The sequence below is a fragment of the Arvicanthis niloticus genome, chromosome 14, assembly GCF_011762505.2.
Source record: "Arvicanthis niloticus isolate mArvNil1 chromosome 14, mArvNil1.pat.X, whole genome shotgun sequence".
Taxonomy (NCBI): Eukaryota; Metazoa; Chordata; class Mammalia; order Rodentia; family Muridae; genus Arvicanthis; species Arvicanthis niloticus.
In genome coordinates this window covers 35,100,310-35,125,263 of record NC_047671.1, presented here as the reverse complement: position 1 = coordinate 35,125,263, position 24,954 = coordinate 35,100,310, and the positions used below count along the sequence as shown (strand labels likewise).

General features: G+C 43.7%; 1 protein-coding gene and 1 pseudogene across 1 annotated transcript; both read right to left on the bottom strand.

Annotated features, from left to right (window-relative positions):
- LOC117719795 (ribosome biogenesis protein NSA2 homolog pseudogene) lies at positions 1–908 on the bottom strand (annotated as a pseudogene).
- A 3,416-nt stretch (positions 909–4,324) lies between these two features.
- Positions 4,325–18,115, bottom strand: Ppic (peptidylprolyl isomerase C). Its single transcript, XM_034518102.2, has 5 exons — positions 17,912–18,115; positions 11,337–11,450; positions 10,823–10,916; positions 9,024–9,208; positions 4,325–5,089 (listed from the first exon to the last, which is right to left on the bottom strand). The coding sequence occupies exons 1-5, from the start codon at positions 18,026–18,028 to the stop codon at positions 4,961–4,963; spliced, it is 639 nt and encodes a 212-aa protein (XP_034373993.1). The 5' UTR covers positions 18,029–18,115; the 3' UTR covers positions 4,325–4,960.
- Between the last annotated feature and the right edge of the window lie 6,839 nt (positions 18,116–24,954).

Sequence of the window (24,954 nt, the reverse complement as noted above, 5' to 3'; positions counted from 1 at the left end):
TGACTTGTATGATGTCACTGTCAAACCAGCAAGACTGCATTTATGCACCCATCGTTTTCAGATTGTTGGTAACTTGGGCATAATTTCCCCAAATAACCTTGCCTCCTTATGTCACAAGGCCCAGCTCGCTCACATTCACTTCAGTAACTGTACCTTTGGTGATCACACCCAGGGTTGTATATAATGGAGATGATGGATTCTTTTTCACACCCAGTATAGGCAGGCAAAATGTTGCTTTCAGCTCAGGGTGTGTGACATGGGCTTTTTTGAAACGTAGACCCATTGGCCTAATGAACCTTTCATATTTAGGTGGTTTTCTTGTAAAACCATCAGCAACAAAGCAGACTTTAGTAACCATTCTCTTCCATGCCTTCTTTTTTCTTTTTCCTGTTCGAATAACTTTCAATACTTCTGTTTCTCCTTGGGCACGAACTTTGGGTAGAGGGACCTCCCATTTTCCCGCCTTTTCTTTTCATTTCTGCTTAATCATGTTGGAAAGTACTTTTGCTCTCGACTGCCCCTCTCTGTCCAGCAGATAGGCAGGCACTGCTCCCTGTGGAGTCTTCTCATCATCCTTCTGCTTGGTGTTTCTCTTTTCATGCATCTTAATAGTCTTTTTCATTTGTATTTTCTCCACATGGCGCTGTTTATGGTAGAGTTTAGCCTTCAGGCCACTCTTTTTTTTTTTTTTTTGCCTTCTTTGAACGTTCATAGGCCTCCCAACCTTCTTTCTTTCTCTTTTTCTCATGGTAGTCCAAACGATATCCATATCGTTTGCGGTGCAATTCAATATATTCATTTTGTGGCATGATGACAGCCTCGGAGCAGCCGTCCGCGACCTCCCGTGTTCCAAAAACCTCTTACTTTCTGGGTGTCACTGGCTCAGGAGCCTGGTTCGCTCAAGCCGGAACGGGAAAGGCTATTGATAACTTTCAAAGGTCAGTTCTCTTCTACTGTGTGGGTCCAACCAGATTGAACATAGGTCTTTAGGACTGGCAGCAGATGCTCTTACCCATAGACTAATCCTTGCTAATCAGGATTTCTGCTCTTAAAAACCACCAATAAAGGGCTTGCAGTGTAGCTTAGTTGGTAGACTGCCTGCCTAACATTCACTAAGGGGTCTAACACTAGGTAAACCTAGATCTATGATCTCAGCATTTGGGAAGTGGAGGCTTGAGGATCAGAAGTTCAAGGTCATCTTCAGCTGCATAACAAGTTCGAGACTAGCTTTAGATTCATGATGCCCCATCTCAAAAGTAAAAAAGATAAACCCACCATCAATACCAGTCTTAATGAATGATGCTATTTTGTTATATGATATATACTTTATGAACACTTGGGGATTAAAGTTACTTCCAGTGTTTTCTTTTAGTTATTTCTAAGCCTTTGTGCACAAAAATGTTTTCAATATTGCTCTGTTAGACAAAGAGTTGAGGTTGTGTGTCAAAGGAAATCAATTTGTCCTGGCTTAAGCGAAAAAGTGATGTATTGGCTTGGTGGTGAGAAGGGGGGATGAATTGAAGAAGACATAACTGGACACAGAAGCTACGGGAGAGCTTCAGGAACACATATCTTCTCCTTTTCATCATTAACCTTTAAAAACTAGCAAACAAAGCAATGGGTTTCATTGAATGAAACTTGCAATATATATATATATGCACATATATTTATGCTCTTATCCCCCCTTATTGCCTTTCTTCATCCCTTTCTATTCCTCCTCATCCCAAATAATCCCTCCTTTTTGCATTTATATTGCATGTAGGAATCCATCTTTTTTCCTTTTGGGCCTGCCTCTTTCCCTGATAATTCATCTCAGTCTTACTACATTGCATCCATTACACAGAGGCAGCTGCTCTTTTCCTATTCTCCAGCTGATGCCCCATGGCTGAGATTGATTAATATAACTGAGGTCCAACTCCCAGACCTGAACCATCCATTGAGCCAGGTCTTAGTTAGGGTTTCTACTGCTTCAATAAAACACTACAACTGAAAACCAAGTTGGGGAGCAAGTTAGTTGACTTACAGTTCCATATCATGTTCACTATCAGAGGAAGTCAGAACAAGAACTCAAACAGGGCAGGAACCTGGAGGCAGGAGCTGATGCAGAGGCTATGGAGGAGTGTTGCCTAACTGGCTTGCTCCTTATGGCTTACTCAGCCTGCTTTGCTATAGAACCCAGGACCACCAGTCCAGACCACAGTGAACTGGGCCCTTCCCCATCAATCACTAATTAAGAAAATGTCTCACAGGCCTGCCCATAGGTCAGTGTTATAGAGGCATTTTCTCAGTTGAGGCTCCCTCCTCTCTGATGACTCTAGCTTGTGTTAACTTGACATTAACCTAACCAGAACAAGCACTAAGCCACCGGGCCTTGCATCTCAGCCTCTGGTGTTTATTGGACCTGCCTTTACTGGTTCTTAACCCCTCTGCTCCCACTCTTCTCCCAGTATCCCCCATCACTGTCTGCAGTCTCCACTCATGCTCATCCCAACCATCCTGCATTCTCTGGTTCTGCGTTTTTTTCTTCTACCTAGGTGGTCTGTGTTGGTTTGATTGAGAATGCCCCCAATAGGCTTCCGATACTTGAACACTTGGTCCCCAGATGGTGGTGCTTCTTGGGGTGTGGTCTTGCTGGAGGAAGGCTTTGGAAGTTTAAGAGCTAGGTGACAACCCCAGTTCACTTTCTCAGCTTCCTGCTTGCAGTTTATTATGTGAGCTCTGAGCTTGCTGCTCCAGTTGCTTGTCTGCCGGCTGCTACACTTCTCTGATGTAATGCTGATGGACTCATCTCTGCAAATGTAAGCCCAAATAAACCTTTCCTTCTATAAGTCCCCTTGGTTGGGTTGCTTTATCACAGCAATAGAAAAATAACTAATGCAGTGCCCATCTGCCTTGGTCACCTCCCACTTTCTTCGCATCTCTGTGCAAACTTGATCCCTTTAGAGACTCATAGGAAGCTGCTCTAAGGGGGTTTCCCACCCATCCCTAACAACCAGCAGCAGCAACCAGGATACCTGTGATTTGTATATGCTTGGCCCAAGGAGTGGCACTATTAAAAAGTGTGGCCTTGTTTGAGGAAGTATTTTACTGTGGGTGTGGGCTTTAAGACCCTCATCCTAGCTGCCTGGAAGCTAGTATTCTGCTAGCAGCCTTCAGACGAAGATGTAGAACTCTCAGCTCCTCCTGTACCATGCCTGCCTGGATGCTGCCATGTTCCTGCCTTGATGATAATGGACTGAACCTCTAAACCTGTAAGCCATCCCCAGTTAAATGTTGTCCTTATAAGACTTGCCTTGGTCAAGATGTCTGTTCACAGCAGTGAAACCCTAACTAGGACAGTGACTACTTGTTCTTCAAACCTTTTTATTTAATCCTTTTTTTCTTTTTCAGATTTATGTGTGTTTTGCCTACATGTCTGTGTGTGCATCATATGCATGCCTGGAGCCTATAGAAACCAGAAGTGGATGTTGGAGCCCCTGGAACTGGAGTTATAGACATTTGTAAACGTGGGTACTGGGAACCAACCTGGGTTCTCTGTAAGAACAAGAACAAGTGTTCTCAACAGCTGAGCCATATCTCTTCTCATTTCTTGTTGAGACAGTTTTTTTGTCGAAATGACAAAAGAGAAACTTCTTTTGACTCTTCACTGCCTGGCATGATTCTCTCCCCATCTAACCAGAGCTTGGCCTCTACTGTATAGACAAAGATGTCACAGAGCCCTAAGAAGCCTTCACTGTCCCATTTCATTTAAATACAGCCTGAATCTTGACTCACACTACCAAGGATCCCATAGCAACTGGACTCAAGATGACAGTCTAAATCAGTGGTTCTCAGACTGTGGATCACAACCCCTTTGTGGGGGTGGGGGGGCAATCGTCTCATATCAGATATCCTGGATATTGGATATTTACATTATAATTCATAATAGTAACAAAATTATAGTTGTGAAGTAACAATGAAAATGATTTTATGGCTGGGGAACTGTATTAAAGGATCACAGCATTAGGAAGGTTGAGAACGACTGGTCTACATGTTGAGTGAGACTTGGTGAATGATCAGCTTATATGTTTGGTTGTAGATCCTGGGCCTCCCCATCTCTGGTGCTCTTCCAAAGGACTCAGGGTCAATTTCTAGCACAGATATAGAAGCTCACAACTGTCTGTAAATCCAATACCGGGCAGGGGAGCGGAGGTAGGGGAGGGTCTGGTGACTCTTGTCAACTTCATGGGCAATTCACACACATGGTGCGCAGACATACATGCAGACAAGACATCTATCACATAAAAATTAAAAATAAAAATGAAAGTCTTGCAAAAAAAGTCAATTCATTTAAAAAGTATTTAATATAAAGAACATCAAAGCTCCAGAATGCTGATGATATACGGCACATGATACTACTCACATTTCCCTTTCCCTGAACAAGAATTATTTGAATAGAAAATGCTAAGCCTCACTATAGCCACCTTCCTCAAATAAACCCTCCAGTCACCCAAATGGAGATCACAAGGAACTGTGAGAAATTAAACAAACAAAAGACCGTGTTCGTAACTATAAATAGCCAATGCAAAGTTTTCTGATTTGAAACGAGCACCACTAGAAAACAAGGATATGTTGTTCAGTTTAAAGTACCTGAGCAAGATTTTGATTGATTTTTGTTGTTGTTGGTACGATTTTTTTTGAACACAGATAAGGCTAGCCTCAAACTCACTATGTAGCCAAGGCTGGCCTTGAACCCCTGATCCTCCTGCCTGCACCTCCCAAATACTGGGATGACAGGTGCTTGTTGAGACATCTGGCTGTGTGGTTGATTTTTAAATCTTCATTGCCATCTAGACTGGAAAATGTAAAAAGAAACATGTTTAACTACAGTTTTAAGTAACTAAAGAGTCAGAAGACAGCTGGTGGATCGCAGATGCGCACATGGACCAGCCAGTGTGTTCCCTGTTTTCCACTAGTTCTGTCACCAGTCAGGGACCTCAACCACAAAGGGTGTTTTCACATCTATCTTGCCACTGTTGACGATGGTGCAGTCGGTAAGTGGGCGGTCATGGTCGTCTGTTGCTTGAAGTTCTATGGAATGAACCACAGTCTGGGAAGAGAAAAACAAACCTGTGGCTCATCTGGGGTCAGCAGCTATGACAATTCACAGAATTGTACAGATGGGAGCTGTTTGTTGTTATTGCTCTTTTGAGACAGGGCCTTGGATATCAGGCTGGCCTAGAACTCACTACATCGCTTAAGATGACCGGTCCTGCTTCCACCTCTCGAATGCTGGGAGGCTGTTATGCACCACCACACTGGTTTAAGTGGCATGGCATATCACACTCTGTGCTTCCTGTATGTTCAGTAAGCACTCTACCAACGGGGATACAGCCCCAGCCCTGGGACATACGTTTAATCGCTATAAAAGCCATGCGAGCTGAGTAGCACTGCTTTGCACATGACTCCAGCACTCTTTTATCTGCTACTGTCAGTCTTCAAAACAATGCAGCCATGAGTGGGGTGCCTAGGAGATTATCCTGGGATTTTACATCCACATATATGTAATACATATAATACAACCCAAACACACACACACACATATAAATGTGTGTGTATATATATATATATATTGTAGTATATACATATATGACACATACATATATGTATATATGTGTACATATATGTATACACACACACACACAATATCAATCCACTCAGGATAAGGCTTCTTATTTCTCAGAAACTCAAATAATATACATTTCCCCATTTCTTTATTAATAAACATTTTATATTTGAAAAACACTTAGCTAGAACTCAAATAATATACATTTCCCCATTTCTTTATTAATAAACATTTTATATTTGAAAAAGACTTAGCTAGTTTTGTATATACACAGCTCTAATAAAACATATTTCTATTTAACTGCTACAACTCATTATGATTATAAGCATGAGATTGGGATTAGTTTTAGCTCTATCCGTACCCTAGTCTAGGCAGGCCAGGGCAGGCCAGAAAGCATTTGGCAAAGTAGCCCAGGCCCTGGCTTCACTTCTTTACAGATGACCTAAACCAATTGTCTAACAGTTGCATCTGCCATGGGTATAATTCAATCCCAAGTGTCAGGAGCTCTACACAGCTTCTCAGGGCCATGTGCCGTAACGTTCACACTGAAGGACAGAGGACACTGTGACCAAGAAAGCCATTTCTCATGAGTTCTCCAGAGTGTGGCTCAGTTCTTGGCCTTCGGTTGGGTGGAATCAGGACAGTGGTAGAAACATGTGAGAGAACAGGAATTAGTGACATGCTGTGTAAGCTCAGATGACAGAAAGCAACCCGCATGCAAATGAATCCCAGGGAAACATCAAAGGGTGAAGGGAAGCCAGGGTTGGGGTGTTGTTCTGTGTGTGTCAACCTGACACAAACTAGTCACCTGGGGAAAGGAAACTTCAACTGAGGAACTGCTTCTATCTGTGGCCATGTCTGTGAGACATTTTCTTCACTGTTGATTGATATGAGAGGGCCACCCTTGGGCAGGTGATCCTGGATGCTATGAGAAGTAGGTGAGCAAGCCATGTAGAGCAAGACAGTAAGTAGCACTCCTCCATGGACTCTGCTTCAGCTCCTGCCTCCAGGTTCCTGCCTTGAGTTCCTACCCTGACATACCTGGATGATGGACTGTAACCTAGAAGCCAGAAAAATCCTATGCTGGCTAGTTTTATGTCAACTTGACATAAGCTAGAGTCACTGGAGTACTTCAACTGAAAAGAGGCCTCCATAAGAATGAGCTATAGGATAGCCTGTAGGGCTTTTCTTAATTAGTGATTGATGGGGAAGCACCCAGCCCATTGTGGATGGTGCCATCCCTAGGCTGGTGGTCTTGGGTTCTATTAAAAAAAAAAAAGCAGGCTGAGCAAGATATGTGGAGCAAAGCAGTAAGCAGCACCCATCCATGGCCTCTGCATCAGCTCCTGCCTCCAGGTCCCTTCCCTGTTTGAGTTCCTGTCCTGAGTTTCTTCAGTGACAAACAGGAATGTGTAAGTGTAAAGCAAATAAACTCTTTTTTCCCCATTTTGTTTATAAGTATCTCAGCAGACAAATCTTTTCCTCTCCCAGTTGTTTTTGGTCAGTGTTTTCTCATAGCAACAGGGAAGCTAACCAGGATAGCTGGACACTTGGAAATGGCTGAGAGTGGTTCTGGGCAGCTATAGAAGAAATCCTGAGAGGTGAGAAGACTGAGGATTTTCAGAAATGGGTTATGAATTGGATATCTTTGTTATTTTTCAATGAATAACTAGAAATGTAAATCTGGATCCTCTTGATATTGTTCCTGATTATTATAACGTGTCTTTATACATGTGTCTTTATAAGTTATATGTAACATAGTATGTGGACTGTGTCACATGAGTTCAGGATTTTTTGTTTGATCATTATTTATTATTGAGACAAATCTTGGTTTTAGCTTAGGATGACTTAGAACTTTTATATAACGTAGCTAGTCTTGAAATCACAATGCTCCTGTCTCTGCTTCTTCAGTATTGGGGTTACAGTCATGTGCCACCACACTTGGCTATAATATTTGTATTTTATTTTATTTCAGAGACAGGATATCACTATATATTTCTGTCTAGCCTGGGACTCACTATGCAGACCAGGCTGGCCCCAAATCCAGAGATTTACTTGCCTCTGCCTCCTAAGTGTGTTAGGATTGAAGTTGTGCACTACCTGCAGACTAATATTTTAGTTGTGGTAAGAAAAAAACATAAATTTTTTTTATCAATTTATTTTAAGGACTATTGTGTAGCAACATCCTCCACATTTCTATTCTAAAGGAGGCCTTCTTAAGACTCAGGGGTAAACAATTCACAAATCTCAGAAAGTCTCTGAAATTTACAAGATTCACAGGTCACCTCTCCCAAGTTATACAAGGAATAATGACTGTTTTAGGCAGAGGAAACTCTCAGGATAGTTGAACTGCTGGCAGGCCATGCAGAAAGCTCCAAGGTAGCCCATGTTAGGATGGGCTTTTAAGTGACATAGCTGCCTTTGAGTCATCCATGCTACTGTAAGTAAACCCTCACCTCGACTCCTATAAGAAACCCCAGTAAACACACTGTTTTTCCAAGTTGTATTTCAGTACTGTCACTCCACTGGTCTGTTATCAGTGCTCTATCTGGGGTGAATAGATGTTTGTCCATGTCTTCCCAAGAAAAGTCACAAAATGAGTATATAGCTCAGTAACGTTTACATGCATGAAACTAGAAGTGTTGTCAACATGCAAAATTAAACTCTGTATTCATTAAATACCTCCTTTATCCCTACAACTGTCAATCTTCTTTCTATCTCTATGAATTGACTACTCTAAATACCTCAGATAATTAAACTTATACACTCTTTGTCTTTTTGTGACTGAATAAGGTTTCAAAATGTTTGTAAATAGATGATAGATGGATAGATAGATAGATAGATAGATAGAAAGATAGATTGTATACATACAATATATACATACATATATATATAGCATGCATTTAAATGTTATGTTTTGCCAGGCAGTGGTGGTGCACGCCTTTAATCCCAGCACTTGGGAGGCAGAGGCAGGTGGATTTCTGAGTTCGAGGCCAGCCTGGTCTACAGAGTGAGTCCAGGACAGGCAGGACTACACAGAGAAACCTGTCTCGAAAAAAAACAAACAAACAAACAAAAAAAAAAAAAACAAAAAAACAAAAAACAAACCCAATAAATAAATAAATAAATGTTATGTTTTAATATCAAATAATATTTCGCTGAATGCATATTATTCCTTGGTTTATTTGGTTATGTTTCTTAAATTAACTGAAGAACCTAACTTCTTCCATATCTGCTTTATTGCCTTTAGCAATTAAAATACTATGACATATATAGTTTGTTCACCTTCAAAAATTCTACCCATCATATAATGGATATCTAAGAACACAGTTGAAGATTCAATGAATCACTGATTTATTAGTCATAAATATAAAGCTTTGTAAGAGAGAAAGAGAAAAAAAAAGATATTTTAAATTACCATCCCATCCAAGACTTTTCCAAATACAACGTGTTTGCCGTCCAACCAGGTGGGCTTGGTCAAGGTGATGAAGAACTGGGACCCGTTGGTGTCCGGTCCAGCATTTGCCATGCTGACCCAGCCAATGCCATAGTGCTTCAGTTTGAAGTTCTCATCAGGAAATGTCTCACCATAAATGCTCATACCTGGGTGAGGCAAAAGGAGGGATGACAGTAGATGTAAAAGCAAACTCTTCAGAGAAACGTAAATCTTTCATGTAATCAGAATCCCACAGGTGACAGGATTGAGGACGGGCAAAGGCAAGAAGGGAATCTGTACAACAAAACTGACCCCTGAAGGAAACAGACGCCAAGGTCTGTACTAAACCGGAGAAGGCCCTTAACATGGCACAGGATGAAAGTCCCCATGGCCTCAAGCCAGAATTTGACCAAATGGGTCAGTGATTTCATTTTGAAAGGAAGAAGGCCTCTGAAAGCAGGGTAGAAAGGTGTCTGAGTTATCCTGGTGGCTCTGCCTCTGCTGTATGCCCAGGTGAATTTGGTCCTAGGTCACTCGCATCTCAGCACCCAACCAGATAACCAAGCACTGAGCACGTACACTAGTTTGATCCCACAGAACAGGCCTTCTCAGTCCTGCTTTTTACTGGGAGAGTTACAAAACTCTAGCAGAGCAGAAATTGCAACATCTGGCTCTCCGACTCTAAGCCCACGGCGTTTTCTTGCCTCAGCACCAAGAATAGCAGCTAGTGTGTAACTGACAGGTGTGACTTCAGAGCCCGGAGAACACAGGATGATCAAAACTAGGAACACCCGTGTCCTGGAGTTCTAGCAAGTTAGCAGCCACAGCGGGAGCCCTTTCCCCCCAGCTGCAGTGTGGACTGTGAGAAACACCCATCCCATGTTCCAGCACTCCCAAGGGCCTGCCCTGTCTGTCTGTCTGCCCAGTGGTTGCCAACCTCAAAACCCTGACTCTGCTAGAAATTCCAAAAATGGAAGCTAAATCCAAGAAGTTTAAAGCTGTTAGTCTGGGACATGGGAGGTGGCCTGGAGGAGGTCTCTGCTCAGAGAGATCTAAGCTAAATGTTCTAAAATGTCCTCTCTTCCAAACTCAGAAAAATTTAACCTAACATCCTCCAACCCACCCCCACACACGTTCACACACGGAGCAGGGAAGGTAAAGAAGAAAATGAAAACAGAAGAGAGGGTAAAGTAAAGCTGCCACTGTTCCTACTGGACTCTGGTAAGAAAGCGGGGGCCAGAGGGCGGGCATGGGTGCTAGAGCCAGCTGTGGTTCCCTGAGGTCAGGAGTTACAGAAGCAGCTAGGTTCTATGCGTGGTTCTCTGCAAACCTCATCCCCAAGAAACCTTAGTGCATTTCTCTTCTCCAGCCTGCACTTCATACCCTGCACCACTTTTTATGTATGTATGAGTACATTGTAGCTGTCTTCAGACACTCCAGAAGAGGGCATCAGATCCCATTATAGATGGTTGTGGCTGCTAGGAATTGAACTCAGGACCTCTGGCAGAGCAGTCAGTGCTCTTAACCACTAAGCCATCTCTCCAGCCCTTCCTCCCTCCCTGTGCCTCTTTTGTAAGCCCCTTTACTTGTTGTGGGGTACTAGAGATGGAACCCAATGCCTTATGCATGCTGGGCAAGTGCTCTACCACTGAGCTATACCCCTAGCCATTTGTATTTTTAGGAGAACCGTAACTCAGTCTTCAAAGCGTGCATGGCCTCAGTTCTAATGCTTTGGCTTCAGCTTGGCAAACGGGAAGGGAGAAAGGCAAAGACGGTGTCACCTCCAGTGCCGTCTCTAGCTGTGAAGTCCCCTCCTTGAATCATGAAGTCCTTGATGACACGGTGGAAGATGCTTCCCTTGTACCCGAAGCCTTTCTAAAGAGATGGGTTCAAGTAAAAGCACAAGAGGAAACAACCCACATTAAAAGATGAACAGTGCTTGTCTGAAAATGAGAAAAATGGAACAAAACAGCTACAGAACTTGACTAGGTTCTAGCAGTTACGTCCTGGAGAAAGTCTATCATGTACTGGCCAAAATAATTGAACTATAAAAATCAGCTATTAATAGGAATAAGTAGAAAAAGAGCAGACTATATTTTCACTTAATGTTTTTTTCTCCATTTCTAGAAGCCTCAGGACACTGAATGCTTAATCAATTATAAGAATACAAAAGTCTAAGATGTCACACAATCATCTGATATATTAATTCTTATTCCTCCAGAGGACATCTTTGTATCTTGTCTTAAAGAAGATCCATACTTGTTCACAATTAAAGGTAATAAGGCTGGGACAGACCTCTCCTGTTGCCAGAGCCACGAAGTTTTCCACCGTCTTGGGTACAACGTTTCCAAAGAGGCCAATCACAATTCTACCCACATCTTTGTCTCCGATCCTCACATCAAAGAAAACCTGTGGGTAATTGAGATGCACAATAGAAGGTCACCACTTGAAAGAGACAGAAATCTGAGCTAAATCAAAGTTAAATCTGAAAATTGGCCCCCACAGGAAAGCCCAGCCCATCAGTGTTTTCTGATAGTCATGAAGCATGAGGCCAGTGAGAGTTGTAGAAACAACACTGTAGGGGAAGTTCATTCCCAAATATTCATTCAGCAAACACTTATTGAGCACCACCTATGGGTGAAGCTGTGTACTAGGTACTTGAGTTTGAAGCTTGGTTCAGTATGGCCAGAGTGAGCTTATACAATACATTACTTCCATCAAGCCCTAGAAAACCACAGCTCTGTGCTCCCCACTTTTCTGCTTTGTGGATGAAGAGGGGAGCAGAGTATTGTCCTTTAAAGAAGCAGAACTCTTTACTATTGGCAGGAGAAAAAAAAATGTTGAGAGGAGCCGACAAAGTGGTGATGAATTTTCAGTAGACGTCTGCTCTCAAGGGAGTGGCCAAGGACCATGAAACACAACAGCAGTCCTTGGGAAGATTTGCCACTCACATTCAAGAGCAGCAAGACACCAGGTTCCCAGCAGGCCAGCCAACCTTGGCTACTCACAAAGACACTATCCTATAAACTTCAACACTAGATTCAGGGGTCCTGTTCCCACTGTCACCCTGGTAGAATTTGTTCATTCTCTGTCATCTCAGGACAAAAGAAAGATAACATGGCTAGAAGTACAAGCCACATTTTTTTTTTTTTTCAGATTAAACCTTAAAAGTTCTCTTGGCGTTTGCTTTTGAGAACTGTTTCACCTGGAATGAAATTATACACATTTTGCTTCACAAATCACTATGTTCTGATGACTCTGAGACAGGAGGCTTGAAAAGGCCACAGAGTCAAAGGGCATTCTATTAGCGAGTTTAGATTATACAGACCAATTTACTGTCTGAATGGGTAAAAAAAGACATTCAAGGGGTGGCTTTAAAAGATATAAGAAGGGTTGTCAAAGAAAAAAGATGCCTTGCAATCTAGAAAAATCACTAGGTAAAGACTGTCAAACTCAGCTCAAGGCAAGCGCCTCTGCCAATATCTCTGAACGCCTGTCATGGGCTGATGTGATATTTAGTGCTTTCTGTGGCATTTCCATTTCCACGTGGCCAAAACAGCCACTGTTCTATTATCATTTATATACAAGAGCTTTACTGGCTCTTGGCATCCAGGCGTGGCACAAGAGAAGAACCACCAGGGTGGCTTGGGAACAAAAGGCTGCCTCAGCACATGGGAGTCTGGCAGTGAAAAGTGGTTTCTCCATGGGGTTTCCATGCCCAGAGGAGAAAGGAATGTACTCAGCAGCAAGAGAACAGAGACCTGATGCTAGTGAACCAGGGGTGTATTTTCAGCCCCATAAGAAAACCAGGGGTGTAATTTTAAAGAGACAGCCTGTAAGATAAAGGCTTGCAAAGCCTTCCCGACTTGTAAAATAAGGGAGTGAATTCTTAGAAAGCAACAAAAAAAAGGCAGCTGAAGGAGACAAGAAAAAGAACCTGCCACCCAGTATCCTCTGCAATGAAAAAAATAAAATAAAATAAAATCCCATTTGTGCACACAGCTCAACTAACCTATCTCTGAAACTTTTCTCCCAATTGCCATGTCCTTCAGCTTCGTGAGGACAGTCTAAAGAATCACACCAGAATGTTCCCAACACTAATGGAAATGACAAAGTCCAATCTTGTTTAGCCAACGAATAGTTATTAAATACCCGCATACAAAGCAATGTCCCTGAACGAACCCATCCTAAGGCTAGCGAGTACAAGAGGTGGAATAAAGTGGGCTCAGCGGGAGGCAGAGACAGGGATCTGTGTGAGGTCGTGGCCAGCAAGTTACAGGTGTCAAAATAAAAATTAAAAGAACAAAGAAAAGCAAACAATAACCACAGTGGGTACAAGACAACATGAGAGCTATGCCCAAGAACACAAGTATATGAAGTCCTAGAGGCCAGGAAGGATTGGGAGAGGGCACCCTGGAAGAGTGGGAGGCAGGCCTAAAAGGAGGGCAACAGGCCCAGGGACAAGAATGGGCATATTCCTCACTTGCCAGGACATCCTGAAGCCAAGACAGTCAGGCAGGACCCATGTTCTGAGTGCCGAGCATCAGGACAGCCTTATGCATGGCTGGAGCAGGGAGCTGCAGCCAGTTCCAAATGCTATGCTTTCTGTTCCTGCTTTGCCAGGCAACAGAAAGAAGGGAAGCAAATGAGGCTTTGGGAATGGGCCTCATGTGGAGGCCGAGGATAATCTGAGGAGTCCACGCCAGCTGAAGAAAGAGGTTCTCGAACTGGGAAGCTGACTGAGATGTCTCCATCTACTTCACCACCCCCAGGAATTAATCCCCCACCCCAACTTGGGGAAAGCAAGAGGTCTGTTATCACTAATTCAGAGGAGAAAAGTGGGGGCCAGGGAGGGTAAATGATGGGCCTAAGCTTCCCAACTAGGAGTGTGGGCATTAGAGTTTCAGTCCAAGGTGCCCTCTTGTTAATCTGTAACCTCTCATGTTAGCAGGGGGCACCTAGGGAGTGGAAATAGTTCTTTCTGGTTCCCGGATCTCAGCACAATGCACACAGGAGGCAGACAACAAGCAAAAAAATAATGTTGGGTGTTTCAGTGTCACCCCACAGAAGGGAAGATTTTAGGTATCAGGCAAACCCCTCCTTCCATGACACTTGTCTCTGACTTTGCCAAAGCCCCTTGGGAACACAGTCCAAGCTGGACAGGGAAGGACAACAAAGCTCCTATCCCTGGAAAATAGAAAACACACTTACAAATGATGTGGGTTTTTTTTTGTTTGTTTGTTTGTTTGTTTTGTTTTGTTTTGTTTTTTGTTTTTAAATGGGAAGCTGGGCTTCATAAGGCAGATCAGAGAGAGCATCATGGTAAAGGATGGAGGCCATGGACAGGATGAGAGCTGGTCCTTGGGAAAGATGGTATTTGGTTTCTACACCATACTTAGTGGGTAGGCATCTCTAACACCCTCCTTTCCCCAGAGGCTGCCTCTGAAAGTTATTTGAAAATTACAGGGCACTGAAGGTTTGAGGAGGTAGAGAGGAGGAATGTGGGGTTCGAAAGCCTGATCAAACAGATCCTGTACTATCTGTGTCTTCTATCTGCTGTCAGATTCACCAAAGAAGACACCGGGTTTCAGATGATCCAACTCAATTCCACTACTAATTGGCCATGCGACTTTCAGTAAGCTAAAATTCAGCTAGATTCCTCACCTGTAAGATGAGTGACAGTTGCTTCCAAACTTAAGTTGTCACACTAGGATTCATGGACCAACACAGCACAGGACCACAAACTAAACCCTTACCTGCTTTAACACACTTAATCTGCCAGAAATCCATATTATATGCAGACACACACATAAACACAGCCCCCAAACAGACACATAACACTGGAAACTTATCATTTCTATTTACTTTCTACAGAAGAAAAAAAAAAAAAAAAAAAAAAAAAAAAAAAAAAAAAAAAAAAAAAAAAAAGAGTCTCACACAATTGATAACTTGCCCGAAGTTACGTGGCCACCACCTCATCCTGGCATGGCTAATGTGGGAAAGAGGGCAGTGTTGATTTTTATGTGCTCTGTGCTGGCTTATGTATGGAGCCTATGGCATTTACTGGAGAATGGATCCTGAGTCTGTGACCCAGAGCACCATCGGGGCAGGAGGCTGCATGGAAACAGAGGCAGGATCCCCACTGTGTGTGTGTGGCAGCAGCACCCCGGGTTCCTAGCTTTAAATGAAGTCATAGTGAAAGAAAGGACTGTGGGCCAGAGTCAAAGGCAGTTGACCTACATGTCCATTTTAATGTCTCTATTTTCCACCATACTAAATTGTTGTAGCACATTGTTTAAGTAACTCAAGAGTTCCACCAAAGCAGATCTCTGAGAAGCTCACCTACACCTCTGGCAGTCAGAACTCAGTAGAAGGCTTGGTGAAAAAGAAGAAACTTTGTTGCCAGCTCTGAGGGCAGAGCCCAGGTCTCAGTAACAGTGTTCTAAGCTCTACAGGTAGTCAGGATACCCCACCCTTTGACCTGCAGCCACAGCCCTTTCTTTCGAGGCTCTCTGCTCTCCTCAGGCTGCACCAGAGACGTGCAAAGACTGTTGCCGACTTGCTCTGAGTTGATTTCTATCAATATAGTTTAAAAGTTCTCTGGGTGAAACATTTCCAGCATAACTGGGGACATAGATTAAAGAATGACTCATTGATAATCTGAAATTCTCATCTACTTGGCGCATCATTCTCTTTAACTACCCTATTCCCTCCCCCCCCCCCCCCTTTTTTTTTTTTTTTTTTTTTTGGTTTGTTTGTTTTTTGAGACAGGGTTTCTCTGTGTAGCCCTGGCTGTCCTGGAACTCACTCTGTAGACCAGGCTGGTCTCGAACTCAGAAATCCGCCTGCCTCTGCCTCCCAAGTGCTGGGATTAAAGGCGTGCACCACCACCATCTGGCTCTATTCCCCCTTTTAACTAAGCTTTCAGCGACTCCTGTTAGTTATGCCTCCAATATCTGCTTCAAATTCCTGTTCCCCATTCCCAAGATTACCCAATATTACCACCCCTATCCAACCCACCATCTAGAGTCTGGCAGGAAGCCCCAGTGAATGGCCTTTCAGTTCACTCTCCAAAGTGACCACAGGAATTTCTTAAGAGCATATATGAAATTCAGTCATTCCATGTGCAAACCCCTCCAGCCACTTTACCTTATCGCAAAGGTTCTCAACCTGTGGGTCGCAACTCCCCTTTATCACAGATATATCAGATATCCTGCAGATTCAATGTTTACATCCCAATTTATAACAGTAGCAAACTTACAGTTGTGAGAGAGCAATGAAGATAATTTTATGGTTGGGGGTCACTGGAGCATTTGGAAGTGTGTTAAAGGGTTACAGCATTAGGAAGGTGGGGAACACTGCCTTAGAGGGACACCTGAGTCCTAAGAATGATGCCCTCAATGGCCACACGCCTAGCAAAGCCTTTTGAGGCTGTTCAGAGCCTTTCCGTTCCTCCAGACAACCCCATCTTAGGCCATTCTGCCTTCAGTCCTCCCCAAAGACAAGCTGCCCTTTAGGCATTGCTCTGAGACAAGTATGACTTTCCCATGGAGACCTTTGCACAAGCGAACTTTGGCACACAAGCCTTTCCCGGGCTGTCTTTTTCCTCCTCGGTCAGGTGTTTTTAAATGGCACCCGTCCTTATATTAGGCTCACTTCCTTGGATATTTCATAGTTGTATGAACTTACGGTTTTATCTGAAATAGTATCTGCAGACCAAACATGCTTTCACTCTATGGCTTGCGCCAACTCAGTCTTTCAGCTTAGATACCTAGGAGATCAAGGGGCTGCCTGAGGATGGCTGTTACTGTAATCATGCTGGCTTTCTTTCAGGTCTCAGGACAGTGGCTGGATAGCTGGGCTCACTTCCCTCTCCTTGCTGGCACTTTGGATGAGCCTGCCATAGAGGATTTAAACCTTCTACTAGTCCTGAGCTGTCATTTCCAGTGGCAACCTGGACCGGTCATTAAGACCACTTTCTGCTGTTTCTATCCCATTCCCAGACTGCTAGAATTCCCCCCACCCCCCCACCAAGTGATCATTATCCTCCCCACCCCCTGCACAGTAGTCCCTCCCTCTCTTTCTCCCAGCATCTTTTCTTTTGATTCTCTGGTAAAACAGACTGAAATGGAACTTCAGCAGGAGAAACTGTAGGGACTAAGTTCTTGGGGATTCACCCCCCCACACACACACACACACCACCCCATGCCTTTCTTAAGAGTCAGAGTGTTGGCTGCCTAGGGCTCCGCCTGGGCCCGCCACAAGGTTTTAAACTGTACCCTTTCCTCTTGGACGGTGACAGTTCCTACACAGGACAGTTCTTGTCTCTTCCCAGCGGGCCATGTCCTAAGCAGGCAGCTGGGCCTCCACTCCTCAGTTTGTCCCCTCCCTCTACATTCTTCCCGCTTTGTTCCACATCCAGGCCACGCCAAGGAAGTACTCCAGTAACCTCCCTTCTAGAAAAAAGGCCCCGCGGGCACAGCGAGCTTGTCCCAGCTCCCAAGCTGCTCACATCGCCGTACCGGCCCTGGTGACAAGTCCGGACAACGGGCGCTGGGGATGGCGAGAGTTAGCCCAGTAGCCCCGGAGTGGTGGTAGCGCACCGTTCACTGATGTCTCCTCCCGCCTGCCGCGTGGCCACCTCTAAGCTCCCCCAGTCACAGGCAGTCTCAAATCCCAGTTAGTCCCTCCTTCGGCTCCCACCCCCAGCTCCCTGCAGTCCCAGTCAGTACCCCTCAAGTCCCCGCCAGTCCACCCTCCCACCCCACTTCAGGAGTCCCTTCTCTCCAACCCTGCCGCAGCGGTCCGGTCGCCCAAGTGACCGAATGCCTGGCCCGCCGGAGGAGAAGTTGCTGTAGCCGCTGGATCACCTTGTCCGTCACCGAGGGACCTCGCTTTCGGACGCCTGAGGACCCCGAAGAAGACACGAGGACGCCGAGCCCCAGGCAGAGCACCGCGGGCAGCAACAGGCGGGGACCTGGGCTCATGGTACACAGTGGAAGAGGAGACGCTGGCACGGGCGCAACTTAGGCTCCGGGACGGTGACCGGACTCTTAGCCGCCTGCGCGCCTGCGCGGTCCCGGTAGGGAGAGTGGTGGATCCGGGCAGGGCGGGGACCTGGGGCGCGCTCCTCCCAAGTTCAAAACCGTGGCCCGAATTGGGGGCTCAGAGGGAGGGGCATGGTGGGGGAGGCGCAGAGCAGAGTAAGCCTAGTGGGGCCGCAGCGCGCTGAGTGCAGAATACTGACAAGGCTCCTTTGGGACCTGGATGTCCTACCTCCGGGGAGTTCTGGGCGTGTTGCATCAAGTTTCTCGAGATGACTACCTTTCGCTTTTTGAGAATCGTGGGATTCAATCTCCAGGAAAACCTTAAGGAGGTCGAGACACGTTGTGAGGGTGCTGACTCCGTGGCCTTAGCCACAGTTTTCTCGAAGCCCTTACACAGCCCTGAACAAGGACCAGATAGAGTTCTGCCCTGCGAAAACAAAAGTACTACAGACTGGGCTGTGAGGTGTAGCTGTAGGATATATATAATGTATATTTTCAACAATCTTATGAATTACGCTTAGGAAAATTAGTGATGTGGAGAAATTCTCATTGCATTTTTTTAAAATCCAAAACACCCTCCCCCCCCCCCAAATCTCATGTTACAAGACCACGTTGAAAGTCTGAACCTAACTCTGAAAATATAAAAACAGTGCTTTAAAAATTGCAAGAAGAATGGGTAGAAGAATGCGTGCCTCACAGGTACGAAGCCCTGGGTTGGAGCCTTGGTGTCCCATAAACTGCGTGAGACAGCACACGCCTGTAATCTCAGTGCTTGGAAGGTAGAGGCACGGACTGATATCAGCTCGCATTTATTCACATCTTCCTTGGAGATAGCAAATTCCAGGTCAGCCTGGGCTACCTGAGACTAGAGGAGGAGACATTTAAAACAGCTGCAAAACAATAGTTTTTTTTTTTTTTTTTTTTTTTTTTTTCCTGTAGTTTTCTTATCTCTCAGATGTTCCACAATGGGGATATAAGAATCTTAGAGCCTGGGTAGGGTTATTTTAGAACACTACATTTTGAAGTATGAATTCAGGAGAACGTTTTGGTCTAATAAAATGTCACTAAAATTAAATTTGAAATAACTAGTGTTTACTCCCTCCCTTCCTCCCTTCCTCCCTTCCTCCCTTCCTCCCTTCCTCCCTTCCTCCCTTCCTCCCTTCCTCCCTTCCTCCCTTCCTCCCTTCCTCCCTTCCTCCCTTCCTCCCTCCTTCCCCCTTTCCCTCCCTCCCTCCCTCCTCACCCAGAGGAGAAGGAATCCCCATTGAGGAGCAAGGCTATCTCTGAGAGGACTCTGCTAGGTAACTGTATATATTTATCTGTGCTTATCTCTGTCTCTGTTATCTGAAGCAAACACCTCGGGAAACAGGGACCCGGACTGTTTTTATTTCTCCAGATTATTCAGGTCTAGCTCAATGCCTGAGTAAAAGGATGAATGTTGTCCAATGTTTGTAAAATGAATGATGTCTACTTTTTTTTATTTAGTTTTTGTTTGGGAAATTCATCAGTGTTTTGGCATGTTATGTTGGTGCAATATGAAAAATGGGGACAGTTCATTCTTTTAACATTATTTTCTCATTCTTAAATTATGTGCGTGTGTGGGGGGGGATCTCTTTGTGGGTATGTGCAACATGGGAATTCGTGTGTCCCCACCCCCACAAATAAAAAAATTAAATACAATTTAAAGTTTTAGTTTTTTTTTAAGATGCATTGACATTCCAAGTACTTATGAATGTGGCCTTATTTGGAAATAGTCTTGCCAATGTAGTCAGTGTTAAGGTGAGGTCACATTAGAGTAGGCTATCATGGGACTATTATGATAAAGGAAGAAACACAGCCCCAAAGGAGAACACTTAGAAGGTAGAGAAGCTGAAGACTGGAGGAGACAGAATGTATAAGCTAAGAAAGGCCAGAGACAGGTGGCTGCTACCCACAAAGCTAAGAAGCAAAGCCGAATTCAGAGCCCTTAAAGGAGACATCTTGATTTCAGACTAACCTCCAGAACCATGAGGCCTTATATTTTTGTTGTTTTAAATGATCCAGCTTGGGGGACCACACAAGCCTGGGAAACTCACATCCCCTGTCTTGGTTTCAGTCCCCCAGGAAGACTTGCAGTCTTTCTCCATTAATTATGGAATTTGCTGAAGGTACATTGTTTTTCAGATTAATAAAATTGTTTTCTAATCCTAATTACTGTTTTACTGTTGCTGTTTTGATCTTGAACTTGCTTTGAATTTTATCAGCATCATCTATGAAAATCAATTGGATCAGTCAAGTGATTTTTTTCCTTATTCTGATAATGTGATGATTTATGTTGATTTTCAAATTGTTACCAAACCTTGATTTCTAGGTAACACATCCAACATGTGTAATAATATTAGCTTTTTAACATATTAGTAGCTATGGATTACTGATTTTTTTTTAATTAACAAACTTACTAAGAGTATGAAAAAAAAAGAAAGGCCTTTTACCTTGAAGTTCAGGGTGAACACAGTAAAGTATGGTTCTGGCTTTCCAACGCAGACTACATTGGTCATCATCCACTTGCCCTTTTGATGTTTATATGCAAATTTACTAATTTTATTTTTAGGGATTTGCATCTGAATTTATGAATGAGATGTGACTAAAATTTTCTTTTCCCTGGGTTTCCTGTGAGTTTCTAATCATGATTACGGTGGTTCCTTGCTGTGGGTGGCCAATGACAATCAGTTGTCTGGATAGGGTTCTTATTTCTCCTTCAGACAGGTCTGAGAAGCCTCTGGACCCCAGGGTTCGTTTATTATAAAGTTTCAAATCAGGTATTTGTAAGAAGTTAGTTTAACAATCATCTCAATTTTCTACTCTGTCAATTTCTACATATATTTTAAAAGAAGTATTTCAGTTTATATTTAAATTATTCGTACAAAATTGCATAAAATATTTTTGTGTGATTTTTTTTTGTAGGTGGGTAGGATCTATAAGAATGTTTCCTTTCTTTTCTTTTTAACATTAGTAGGTGCTCTTTTCCCCCTTTGAATGCTCTGCCCAGGAAGAGACTAAAATATACACTTGATTGATACATCGTATTTAATTTATGGTTCCCCCCCCCCCCATTATTGTATCCCTTTTCTCACTCTTTAGGCCGTTCTTTTACTTTTCTATCTTCTTGTGTAAGTGTGTGTCTGCGTGTACATGGGAACATGGCCTGCAAAGGTGGTTTTGAGCTGCTGGGTGTTGGTGTTGTGAAGGGGCCACAGGTGCTTTGAATGAGTTCCCTGTGGTCTCATTTGAATACCTGGTCTCCAGTTGGTGGCACTGTGGGAGAGGTTTAGAAGTGTAGCTTTGTTGGAGGAAGTGTATCCCTGGAGCCTGGCAGCTGGTTTGAGACTTTAAACACCCATTCCATTTTTCAAATTGCTTTCTCTGCTTCCTGCTTATACTTCAAGATGTGAGTCCTCAGCTTCCTGTTGCCTGGAGACCTTCGGTCTCCACTCTACCATCCTAGATTTTAACCTTCTAATACTGTAAACCTAAATAAGCCCTTCTTCCTGTAAATTACCTTGGTCACAGTGTTTTATCATAGCAACAGAATGGTAACTAATATAGTGTTCTTAATTACCGAGCCATCTCCCTATCTCTTACCTTCAATTGTTTCAGTTAAGACATTTATTGGAAGGAGACTGATGAGATGGCTTAGCAGGTAAAAGTGGATAAAGGCACTTGCCACCAACCTTGATGATTTGACTTCAACCCCTGGGTCGCACAGAAGGAGAAAACCAACTTCAACAAGTTTCGCAATTACTTCCAAGGTGGCTATGATGTATTCTCTCTCTCTCTCTCTCTCTCTCTCTCTCTCTCTCTCTCTCTCTCTCTCTCTCTCTCTCTATTTCTGTCTGTCTGTCTGTCTGTCTCTCTCTCTGTCTCTCTCTCTATCTCTGTCTGTCTGTCTCTCTCTCTCTCTCTTTCTCTCTCTCTGTCTCTCTCTCTGTCTCTCTTTCTCCCTGTCTCTCTCTCTCTCTCTCTCTCTCTCTCTCTCTCACACACACACACAAATGCACATGAGATTTTAAAGATTACAGATAAAATACAAAACTAAATGTGAGAAGAAACCTAAGGATTGTGGGTATGAACTATGAAACCCTGAGCTTCAGTCAGGCATGGTGGTGCTCCCCTTTAACCCCAGCATTCGGTAGGCAGTGGCAGGCAGATCTCTGGAGTTCGAGGCCAGCCTGGTGTGCATAGTAAGTTCAGACAAGGCTACATAGCATAGCATAGTAAAGTCAGCCAGACCAAGACATTCGGGAAAATGGCCCTAGTGGCAACTCCTCCAATTGGGTCTGGGGTAGCAGACATGAAATGTTGATTTAGCAAGCATCTCAAACAAACAAGCAAAAAGCTGAGCTCAGCTCTCTCAGATCAGTAACCTTTTGTAATAACACAAAGAACAGCAGGAGGTGTCTTCACTTCCCTTATGCCTGTCATTTTGGCTTCTCACAAAGACTGCTTCTGTTTCATTTATTAATCATTTGTGTATCAAGGAGTTCACTTTTATTATGTTCACTGTTTTATTTCCTGTATGTCAGGAGCAAGTGTTACCCACTGTCTTAGGGTTTCTATTGCTATGGTAAAACACCATGACCAGAAAGCATGCTGGGGAGGAAAAGGTTTATTTCAGCCTATACTTCCATGTTGCTGGTGATTATCGAAGGAAGTCAGGGTAGGAACTCAAACAGGGCAGGGACCTGGAGGCCGGATCTAATATGGAGGCCATGGTAGGATGCTGCTTACTGGCTTGCTCCCCACAGCTTGTTTAGCCTGCTTTCTTATAGAACCCAGGACTACCATCCCAGGGATGGCACCACCCACAATGGGGTGGGCCCTTCCCCATCCATCACTAACTAAGAAAATGCCTAACAGCTGGATCTCATGGAGGCCTTTTCTCAAATGATGCTCCCTCCTCTGATGACTCTAGACTGTGTCAAGTTCACATATGATTAGCCAGCAATTCACAGAGGTATATCCAATATCATTTAGCACCCTATATTTTTCCACTGTACTGACTTTCTCCCTTATTTATGGAAGCAACATCTTAGTTAATTCAAATGTTACCTTCGTTTCAAACTACAGTGGAACTGACATAAATATATTTGTTAAACTAACTTTTTGCTTGTAAATGCCAAGGGCCCTTGATAACAGCTACGTGTGTGATGAACTTTTTAAACTGAGGAGTATTTCAGCTTTAGCCAGAGGAGACTTATAATCTCAGGGAAGTACTGGATGCAGCTAGGATGCAGGATTGCTGTGATGTTGGGGATTGGTTCTAATGCTTTGTCTTATTTCAGCTCCCAAAAGCTGCACTTCCAGACCTGAGGGTCCCTGCTCCAGCTGGCTTCGATTGATAATAAAGAATTGCCATACAGCCAATGGCTGGGCAGAAAGATGGAGGTGGAACTTTTAGATTTCGAGGATGAAGGGCCGGGAGAGAGAGAGAGAGAAGAGATGGAGAATCACCATGACTCAGAGAGAGAGGTCAGAGCTGCAGGAAAGGAAGCAACCAGTCATGTAAGAATTCGGGAAAATGGCCCTAGTGGCAACTCCTCCAATTGGGTCTGGGGTAGCAGACATGAAATGTTGATTTAGCAAGTCGTCTCTGTAAAGTTGGAGAGGAGAATGTATGCTAGCCGTGGGAAGGATTAGAAGTGCCCAGCCATCGAGCTAGCCAAAGCATACCAAAATTAGCTGGTGTGTGTGTATGTGTGTGTGTGTCTCTGTGTATGTGCATGTCTGTGTTTCATTCGAGAATCCAGAGAGCTCTTGGGCAGGTGTGCTCGCTCCTGTGTGCAACCTACCAGGAGCCAAACCGGTTTAACTAATTCAATGATACACAGTGACATTAGTGGCTTCTCCTTTGTTCTTATATTTCTCCATACATAACATTTTTTTTTCTGGGGCTAATAATATCTATAGATACACCTCATCCCCTTCAGGAGCTGCTCTGGTCAAACTTCGAATGCTAAACTTTTTTATTTTGTTTTGTTTTCTAGAGACAGCGTCTCTCACATACCTCAGGCTGTTTTTACCGTGTAGCGTGTGGCTGAGGATGACCTTGGACTTTTCCTCCTCCTGCCTCTCCCTCCCAAGTCCTGGGATTGTAGGTGAGCAGCTCCACTCAGGTTTCTGTGATCAAACCCCAAACTTTATATATGTCAGGAAAGCATGACACAAAGTCTTTAAGAAATTAAAAACAATTTTGCTTTAATGTGTCTGCCAGGAAAAAACTGCCCCCTACTCCGTGTGTGTGTGTGTGTGTGTGTGTGTACACAGGTGTGTAGACTTAAAATTAGCATTAGATGTCTACTTCTAAACTGCCTCATCTTGTATTTTAATGTAGGGTCTCTCACACTTTAGCTCACCAGTTCCTTTAGGATGGCTGGCCATCAACACCCAGGGATGTTCCTGCCTCTGCCTCCCAGCACTGGAACTGCAGGGGTAAGATGCTGTTCCTGGTTCTTTATGTGTGTGCTGGGGATTTGAACCCAGGTCCTTGAACTTTTGTGGCAAAAACTTTACTGCCCGAGCTTTTCTTTAGTCCTTCTTTTTTTCCCCTTCAGATTATGATTATAATTATTTTTATCATAGCATTACAGATAAGATAGGATAAATAATATAGTAAGATATATATGCACATATTATGTGAATACACACACACATATATATATATATTAAGACTATATTAGTGAGAAGCGTACTCTATGAAAAGCTTTATAAAACAAAGAACAAGAGTACATTAATTGGACATAGATGGGAAAATATATTAACAACAAGGTCATGGATAACTGTAATCTTCTTGGGATTTATGGTTAAATGTGTTGACTCAGTCTAGAAAG

Bases quoted from the DNA above. Each gene is read 5' to 3' on its own strand.
- Ppic (XM_034518102.2), bottom strand. From the start codon at position 18,028: ATGAGCCCAGGTCCCCGCCTGTTGCTGCCCGCGGTGCTCTGCCTGGGG. The intron at 11,451-17,911 runs GTGATCCAGCGG...AATTACCCACAG, and splicing joins GTCCCTCGGTGACGGACAAG to GTTTTCTTTGATGTGAGGAT. The intron at 9,209-10,822 runs GTGACACCGTCT...TGCCTCACCCAG, and splicing joins AGCTAGAGACGGCACTGGAG to GTATGAGCATTTATGGTGAG.